This window comes from Lactuca virosa, chromosome 9, assembly GCF_052849685.1.
Source record: "Lactuca virosa cultivar CGN04683 chromosome 9, Lactuca_virosa_CGN04683_v6, whole genome shotgun sequence".
Classification (NCBI taxonomy): Eukaryota; Viridiplantae; Streptophyta; class Magnoliopsida; order Asterales; family Asteraceae; genus Lactuca; species Lactuca virosa.
Genome location: NC_136434.1, coordinates 165,691,507 through 165,701,159, shown reverse-complemented (window position 1 = coordinate 165,701,159; position 9,653 = coordinate 165,691,507). Strand labels below are relative to the sequence as shown.

Sequence of the window (9,653 nt, the reverse complement as noted above, 5' to 3'; positions counted from 1 at the left end):
GGTCGGATGGGGTCTAAGAGGGTGTTTGGTTTAGCTTTTGAAAGGCAAAAAGTATTTTTTGTAAAAGTTGGAAAAGTCACGATTACGTGACTTTTCAAAAAGAAGTCATTTCCTCTATTGTAAAAGTTGGAAAAGTCAAGATTACCAAACATCTTATTGACTTTTAGAGAAAGATAAAAATGAAAAAGTACTTTAAAAGCTATAGCTATGGCAAAGACCTTTAAGAACCAAAATGTATATTGTATACATTATTTCTTTATTATCCTGGTAAATATCGCGTAGTTTTGAATCAAATCAATGAGCGTGTTCGGAGGAGACAGTTGGGGGAGAGAAGCACAGTACCGGAAGAGGAGAGTCGACGATCTTCTGCTGGATACAGCCGCCGATCATTCTTCCTACAGAAAGCTTCCTACCGGAAAATACGCCTGCCTCATCTGCCCTCATAATCCAGTCCTCGATACTGCTCTCATGCTCTCTGTATGTTTCCTATTCCCCTCTTAACCCTAACCCTAACCCTAAGAGTTCCTTTTTTATTTAGTTTCTGCTTAAGCTAGATATGTAACTAGCATATACCTTTATGTTCGATTTTGATTGAATTTATTGTAATTCTTGTTAATGTCGAATTGGGCGTATCCCATCCTCGATTATAGATTTCACCAAGCTTTTCTTTTGTGATTCTGAATTTCTGATTTGGTATAATTAATCAAAAACTGATCTTTGGAAATCAATGTGCAGATGCACGTGAAAGCAAGACGCCATGTTGATGCAGAAATGAGGCTCAAACAAAGAGAAGAAGAAAGACAAAAAGAGATGAATAAGCGAATGGCCTTTTCACTTGATTCTACTTCCATGAGCAAGACAAACTTAGCTAGCAAACCTTTGATTGAAAAAACACGAAAGGCTGCTTTTGAGGTACTTCGCCATGGTTATATTGAACAAAGTAGCGCAAATTACAGCCAATCTAGATGCTCGATTTCTGAGAATGCACCATATGATTCAACCACTTCAAGATTTGGTGAAACTGAGGCATCTGGTAAGGATATTGTGAAGATGCCATTAGATTATCAAGAACGAAGGGAGAGAGAACTCAAGTTTACATCTGCTGGTTGGAAGCGTGATTGCCATGGAGGGTGGTTCAGAGATGAAAATGTAATTCCTTTTTTTTTGTTCCCATTAATATATTTGTGATTTTAATTCATTTTCCCAAGTATTTTGTGATATTGATACAATTTTCATGTAGGTTGAGTTTGATTCTGATGAAGAAGATCCAAATGTGTCTCTTGCAAATGGAGATTGATGATGATTGATCGATGCCTGGGTTACCTAAATTTGAAAGCAACTTCTGGAAGACAAATCAATGGTGCAGATCTGATACAATACTCTCTTTTCTTTAGGAATCTAGTTATTTTCTTAAAACGAATGTAGAAGAATACAACCATATTCACAAATGAATATACACAAACTCTATTGACTATTGTATATACAAACTTTTTGGGCTATCCATAAGCAAATTGTTCATGTATTGCATCATCCAAAGATGTTTCATGATATGTAGAGGAATGATTTATCCTCCCTTTTGACCTCGAAACAATTTCCGACATGGTATCATTTTTATTTTTATTTTTACTTCTTCAGTCTGTTGAATTAAGAAATAGATTGTTAGATAATTGTTTATATTGTAAACCATCATGTAGATATATAGCAAAATGCAACCATATTCATATCCTTCCTAATAAATAAAGAACTTTTTGCCACTTGTCACACTCTCATTGATTTGGCAACATGTCATTTTATGGTTATTTTCAATTAAATTTTTTCCACATTGCATTTTGTGGTTGTTTCATTTTTATTAAATGTATTAATTGCAATAAATATAATAATAAAGGCATTTCAATATCATTAAATGATTTTCCTTCTAATTTCAAAATTTATTAATTAAAGTCCATTAGTTTTCTTTGTTTATTTATCTAAATTAATTGTTTAAATTTAAAAGAGAAAAAAACACTTTAATTTTAATAATTCAATATTTTTCTATTTTACTTATAAATTCAACTTCTCAAATTTTATAATTTTATATATAATTTTTTTAAAATAAACTCAAGTAATACATGGGTTTTACACATAGTATGGATATATACACCTAAAAACTAATGCTTCTACATGTAATGTCTACATACCAACATATTCATAATTCATAAATAAATATAAACACGCATTTATGATTATACACTTTCATCGTATACATGTATCTCCTATTTCATCTCCTGTTGCTTTCATAGCCTTTTTTTTGAGGACTTCCGGTTACATGTAACCGAATAGATGGACAAGAGCGATAGGGAAGTTTCAACTTTCCCTTTTGTGCGCTAAGCACCACCTGTTGCAAAATACGGACATCTTGCATTTGTTCATTGTGGGTGTTGTTATTCTTAGTTTGATGACAACTCAAGCCTTATAATTCATAGATACTTAATTTTAGTAAGTTTGATATGCTTTATTTTTAGCAACTTTTAACAAATGTATTTTATGCAACCAAATTTTCAACAAAGATACCTATGCACAAAAACCGGTCTTCTAAGCCCATCTACAAATGTTGATTCTAGGGACTTTCTTCACGCATCATCCTCAACCGAGGAAATGACATTAATGTGGTGTTTATTTTTTATTTGCAGATCTTTTTGATATCTTTTGTTTGCGCAGTGCAGACCATATCCATATATTAGCTATTAGCTTTCGCAGACGGTTTGTTTTTTAGAAGACCTCAGACCTAAAAAGGTCTATCCATCCTCTTGTTGACGCAATTGTGAACTAGAGTCTTCTAAGTTCTAACATCTTCAGACATCTAGACTAAAAAACATCATTTTTTCGAATGTCTTTTTTTTGTTCTTCGAATACCTTTTTTTATTATCTCTCCAATCATTAATATTTTTTTGAATTTTTTTTAATATTTGTCCATTTTAACTGCAACGAAATACAATAAATATTAAATATATTCGTTAATTCACAACATTTTACTTTTATTTTTTTATTATAATACATTGTTTAAAAAATGACATAATTATTCTATTGTCGTTATAATACAAAATAATTTAGGCATAATATAATGTCACATAAAATAAATAAGATAAAAAATGAGTATGAAAAATGAAAATGTTATACAATAATACATAAAATTTGATCTAGATTTGTTAACTATTATATAATATATTAATACATATGTGAGTTATGAAGCAGTGCTAGTTTTGCCCTTAGTTGTTTCTAGTTTTGCGTCCCACGGCCGGGTTAGAGTCGATTTGTGCCCGTTGCTTGGCTTGGAGCCGATTTCGTTGCATGTGGGCTATTTGTTTAACTGTTTTACGTCCAAGTGTGTTTGCTGTTCGGGGTTAATTCCAAGTTCGTCATGCCTAATCCAGATCACTATAATCTTCGTTGCCTCCTTGATTGCTTCCCTCTTTTCTGGACATCCATTTCCTGTTCCATATGGAAACATGGAACATACTACACCGTCAGATATTTTCCTTCCATTCATTGGGGTGTAACATTCATTAGGGTGTACGACGGAGCTGGTGATCCCAACGATGACCATCTTCAAAGATTGTATTCCTTTTCCGCCTGCTTCCATCAACGATTGGTCGGATACGTGTAACATCCCAATTTCCAATTAATTTAAATAGTTATAATCATAAAATTAAAGTATGGGGTTATAATTTTGGATATTTGAATTTTAATAGTTAATTTTATAGTTCAAGACTCGGTATAGGGGAGTATGAAATGAAATTATAATTACTTGAAGGTCAAATCGATGATAGTTGGAACTATGAGGAAACGAAATGAGAATTGAGGACTTAAAGTCAAAATATTGCAAAAGGGACAATTGGGGCGAATTTTGTTAGCCACTTAAGAACCCTTAAACACAACTTAACCCTAATAACCATTTTGCTTTGGAATTCCTGTTTTTGAAGACCTTTCAGCAGTGTTTGGACGATTGTGATGATTCAACCGTTGTATCTTCGAGAAATTTGGAGAGCAGCTTCCCAAAACATATATTGAAGTTTTGACCGTTGGAATTTAAATTTCAAGGTCTGGAGCTCGAGTTACAAATAGTCGATCATGGTTAAGAAAACATTTTTAATTAAGAATATCTTCAATTTAAATAATTTTCAAGGTATAAGTATTTTCAAAAGAAAGAAAGCGAGCAATCATTTTTTTATGCAAGATTAGTGTATGTTTTGCTTTAATATTTATTACATGTTAAAAATATATTTAAATGTGGGCACATGGTTATTAAGGTCTCGATATAGAGCCTATGATCCTACAAATTGATATACGATTATGAATTATGATTATATTAGAACCGAGTCTACAACAAGATCTGTAATGAGTCTTAAGATACCTATAAGTGTTTGTCATATACAATCAATTTTTTAGCGTGTGAGGTGCTACATAATGGTATCATAGAAATACTCTCTCAAGATACAATGAGTTGGCAACTAATGAAACTCTTCGACTAATGATTTCGGGTATAGTATATAGACTTGGTGATTACATAAGTTGTTTGAGTGAGGGAATTGTAAGAACTTGTTTCATATCGATAGAAAATAAGAAGTTTAAAAACCTTGTAGGTATTAGGTTGTTAATTAATAACTTTCATCATAAATTTTCTTTTTGAACGGTAACACATAATGATAAAATTATCATGGTTTTAAGTTGATCCCAAATAGAATGTTTAATGTTCCATGTTGCTAAAAAAGAACAGGAACTTTGAACATTACATAAGATATAACTTGTGGATCAAAAATAATTTCATCTTGGTTTTAAATTTGTCGGGAAAAATATTATGTTGGTTTATTACTTTTAAGTTTGAAATCTTTTGCTTAAACCAAAAGCTTGAAGTGTCGAGTGTTATTGTTACACCGACTCATTTGTGAGCGAGTAACCCAAGAAAGGAGTACGCTTTAACTCCATGCTTTTCAAAAGTTAAATTGTCCTTATTTACCCAAAAGTGGTATGTGGCATGAATCATTAAGAATGACAAAATGCCAATTCAATTAGCAATTAGTCATAATTAACTACATTTTCCATCACTTTTTAGAACTTAACCATTTTGATTGTGGTAATTCGGTAATACATGTAGAAACTAGAAAATGTGATAAGTGACTTATTGAGTCATATTCAAATCCTCTTTGTGGTCATGAAGGTCCGTCTTCATTGACTCGATGACAACGAGACATAGTCTTATGTTCATAATGGAGGATTAGTACCATCGTTAAGAAAGTTCTTTTTCCCACAAAAAAAGAAAAAAAAAGACTTTTTGAACTTGGTTTATTAAAAAAAGAGATTATTAATGTAAGAATATAATTTTAATATTTATATTTAATGCATCAATTGTTTGTAAAAATAAAATAAAATTAAACAGTTCGATCCAGGGGCGGATCTACAATAGGTTTCGGGGTATCCCGAGATGCCCCTAAAAAAATTTTAGTACTGCAATTTTTTTAGAAAAATTTCGTTTTATGTAGTGTGTATATATATATATATATATATATATATATATATATGTTTTGTGAAATAATAACACAAGTTGTAGTTGGTTCCGATGGTTAAGACATTAGGAGGTGTTTCTAGAGGTTGCAAGTTCAAATATTCTTTGAAACATTTTTTTTTCACAGCTCCTTTTATATGTAACTTTATACGGATTATACCTATTATATTATGATGTTGTGAAAATTAAACACAAGTACTAATTCTCCAAGTGGTAAAGAGTTCAACTTTTAACTTTGAGGTCCCTATTTTGAATTTTGGTTCTTATATGAGTGTACTTTATTTTGTTTATCGGTTTTTCAACTTGTTTCTTAAAATTCTAAAATTGTCTCACATCGACTTTAACATAAAACATAGCTCCTCTACATATGTTATATAAGCAACACAAGTTTCTCAATTCTCAACAAGATAAACTTTCGATTGAGTTTGGGTTTAAACCCAAAACGGAGTTTGGAAAACCAAGAAACCAAACCCATCGATTTGAGATACCCCTTTACTTTGACTCTGGCTCCGCCGTTAATTTATCAAACTTATATTGAGTACTTGAAAATTTACGCATACTAACTTTTTTCTGCGGATATGTGTGCTTTACCGCGTATGAGGATGAAAAAAAGGAAACAGCAAACATGCATATAATGATGACAAAAATGCATGCTAGTCTCCTCTACAATGGACATAAAATTCACTTTTCATAGGTATATTTCCTCTTTCATGCAACTTACGATTTTTAATGCAAAAAATATTGGTGCCGCATATAATTTTACTTTTATATTTACAAAAGAAAAGCATTGATTTAATGCATAATTTATAAATCATATATTTAACATATTATGATTATTATCTAATCGAGATAAACCTCAAGTTATAGAAGCTAGTAAAAGGCCTAACGTATTATAAATTTTAAAACTCAACAAATCAATTGCTGTATGTTTTTAAAAGAGTTAATAAAATAAATTAAAGACCATTATGCATTAGGTTTTTCAGGATTAAAGCTTAACTATATTAACAAAAAAAAAAACAAAATTACCGAATTTATAGAATTCTAGAATTGAATTGCAAGGGTACGTGCAGGATTTAAAAAAAAACCTTTAATGAAGGCATTTCGGTGGAATTTATTGGATTTAAATTATCTTTTTTTTTTTTTACCAAATGTAGGAATCGGTCAAAATTCAATTCCAATTCCTACCAAATCCTCTGAAACACCATGATATATGAAGTCAAGGAGATAGGGATCTCCCGTGATCAATGATGAAGATAATGAAGTTATTTCATGGTGAACAACAAACTGAGTATTAGAGAACCATAACAGGTTGCGAATATGAAGAATATTATTGGATCGAAATATGAAAACTAAGACGCAGTTTATTGTATCTAATAACCAAGATTCCAACTTGGTAGATCATTTTTAACTTGGTAATTGGTATATATCGTAAATCATCTAAATATGTAATCATTAGTAAAAATCTTTTATCAAACTTTACATTATATCAAAGAAAAAGAATCAATAAAATCAGAAAATACTACACTCGATCCGGATTCATACCATGAACAATGAATCACACGAACATCATCTTCCTCGAGAGACTTCACGAAGATTGTGACTGAACCCTAAGCAACCTAACAACCCAGATTTGTACGGCAAGAATGTCTTGTTCTTCATCTCCTCCGCCACCGCCCTGTTGGCCGTGTAATGTATTTCATGGGCTGAAACCTTCCTCTTCATGCTCCTCCTCCTCGACGACCCACCTACAGAACCACAGCCATCGCTGCTTCTAAAGCTTGAGTTCCTTGTATCCTGTTCTCCCTTCGTTATCATCGCGTATTTCTTTAATGGGTCGTCGCTTGTTGCTGCACTTCCCTCCGATGTGCTCCGGAAAAGTAACAGGTTCTTGAGGTTCCATTTGTTGTACCACATGAAACCAAACGGAGATGATTGATTTGTACTTGAGACCTTCTGATGATCTAATAATATGTCGGAAACCCTCATCGGAGATAAGGATTGTGATGTTTTGTTTCTGGTGGTGGTAATCGTTCTTTCTCTTCCTCGTGGGCTTTGATTCAATGCATTTGAGAAAGGTTCAGAATATTTCTTTTTGTAACTCACAGGATATAACTTCGGTGATCTGGGAAGAGGAAGATCTTTTGATGATTGTAGCAGTGGTTGTGGATCTAACGGCTTGATCTTTCCGCCGTGAAATAGCTCATCGGCGGCGGAGATCAATGGCCGTTCCAACTGTCCACTGAAATCAAAAGCAAAATCTGTATCATAATCTTCTTCATAATAATCCGAGTTTTTCTGTTCATGATTTTCATCACAACTTTCGAAAGGTTCTGTGGACTGGAAATCATCATCAGCTTCTGGGTTCATCGGAGAAACGCCGACTGGGCTAGTCGGTGCACTGTAAAAGAAATTGGAAAGTAAAATTTTGGGGCTTGAAGGTGCGGTGGCATACGGGGAGGTGGAGGTGCTGTCAAAGTTGAAGTCGATGGGTGCCGAAGACGGGATTAACAGCTGCGGATCCATGGTGGTTGCTGAAGGTGCGGTGGCGTCTTTTCGAGGACGATGAGTGAGTTTATATGTATGAAAAATGAACGGCGATCAGTCATCAGCCGCCTTCGTTTGCTTTCAACTAATTAGTTTTTTATAATTAAAATTAATTAAAAATAATACGCCCGCCAAAAAATAATAATGGACATTTGGTGTTCGTTGCACCCTCTTTTGTTTATGTAAGCGACTTATGTTCGAATTTTATAAAGTAAATATGTCACGTTTAACATTTAGAAAAATATAAATATATTCTCGTAAATTATTTTATTTATCAAAGAATAGAGTGATCAATGTCAATTTTATGATGTAGCACAAACATAATTTATACGAAAAAAAACCTTTTGTACAAATATAATTATAAAAAATCAGTAGATTTTATACATCAAAGCATATAAAAGACGTTATCCATTTTGTGAATATATTTTAATTGTTGGAAAAGCACGAGTTTGTTCTTTGGCAAACGACATTTTCGAATCACATGCGGACAAAAAAACCTTTTGACTTTATTGGTATTGCTTTTTTGACTTTATTTTTTCTTTCCGAAATTAATTATGTTTTTTTAAATAGTTTTAGTTACTAACCATTAGATATCATGGTATATATTATCTTTTTGAACGTTTTAGATTATTTGACTCTGTGAAAAAAATGAACAAATGACATACCATCTTATGTCATGTTTCTAAAAAGAAGGTGCAAAAGATAAAGGGATAATAACTTGAGGGGTAACGTACTTTAGTTTTTTGTCACTAAATTATTTTTTTATGTTTTATTAACTCTTGAACTTGTTGAAACGTGTACATTATACCAGTATGATCAATAATAGTGAGTTTTGTTGGTTTTCGGCGTTGCTTCCAGCCAAACATGAGTTTTCCGGTCAAACTCGGTTTTTGGTGATGTTTCCGACCAAACTCGAAATAGCATTTGAGAACGACCTAAGCTTAGGGGGCTATTCCAGCGGCTGTTGCAGCGAGGGGATTGCTCATGCGGCCTCCTTGACTGTTCTTCTTCCGATGTCGGTGGAAAATGTTAGGAAAATTAGGGTTTGTGGTGGAGATCTGGATGCCGACTTGGATTGTGATATCATTTTCTAAACTGATATTTCTACCTAATGCCTGGGTTACAAGAAATTCAGTCTAGGATAATCCAAGTGGACTCTTACGATTCTAGGCACATAAATCGTAAGCCAAAATGCTAGAGGATTCTGTGAAAATATGATCAAACGAGAGCTTAAGATCGTAACCCTCTTCTGAAAAGAAGAGACGTTTATATAATAAACGATATTAGAGTTTTATTAGGTTGGGCCGTCCTTAGTTTCTTTGGAAGCAAGTAATGTTAATCCGGATTTAATGAGGATTTAGGGTTACCAAAACTAACGAGTTTCGTTAGCGGGACCCCAGCCAGGGGCTTTGCCCCTTGGACCCCGCTAGGGGCGCTGCCCCTAGACCCCGCCAAAGGGGCGCTGCCGGACCCCTGACTAGTCGTCGAATCGGCTTCTAATTCGAACTTATACATGTGTGCACTCCGCACAACCCCGTAAATATAATAGAGTACAAATTATGAAGCCCCT

General features: G+C 33.3%; 2 protein-coding genes across 2 annotated transcripts; one reads left to right on the top strand and one right to left on the bottom strand.

Annotated features, from left to right (window-relative positions):
* The first annotated feature begins 247 nt into the window (after positions 1-247).
* Positions 248-1,548, top strand: LOC145137963 (uncharacterized). The gene is made up of 3 exons (XM_079072105.1): positions 248-477; positions 736-1,149; positions 1,241-1,548. Exons 1-3 carry the CDS (start codon positions 298-300, stop codon positions 1,295-1,297), a joined length of 651 nt encoding a protein of 216 aa, XP_078928231.1. The 5' UTR covers positions 248-297; the 3' UTR covers positions 1,298-1,548.
* Positions 1,549-6,963: 5,415 nt separating this feature from the next.
* On the bottom strand, positions 6,964-8,144 carry LOC145136328 (uncharacterized). Its single transcript, XM_079070461.1, has one exon. The coding sequence runs from the start codon at positions 8,060-8,062 to the stop codon at positions 7,106-7,108; it is 957 nt and encodes a 318-aa protein (XP_078926587.1). The 5' UTR covers positions 8,063-8,144; the 3' UTR covers positions 6,964-7,105.
* Between the last annotated feature and the right edge of the window lie 1,509 nt (positions 8,145-9,653).

Excerpts from the sequence above, each read along its gene's own strand:
- LOC145137963 (XM_079072105.1), top strand. The coding sequence starts at position 298 with ATGAGCGTGTTCGGAGGAGACAGTTGGGGGAGAGAAGCACAGTACCGG. Across the intron at positions 478-735 it reads ATACTGCTCTCATGCTCTCT|ATGCACGTGAAAGCAAGACG; the intron begins GTATGTTTCCTA and ends ATCAATGTGCAG. Across the intron at positions 1,150-1,240 it reads GGTGGTTCAGAGATGAAAAT|GTTGAGTTTGATTCTGATGA; the intron begins GTAATTCCTTTT and ends ATTTTCATGTAG.
- LOC145136328 (XM_079070461.1), bottom strand. The coding sequence starts at position 8,062 with ATGGATCCGCAGCTGTTAATCCCGTCTTCGGCACCCATCGACTTCAAC.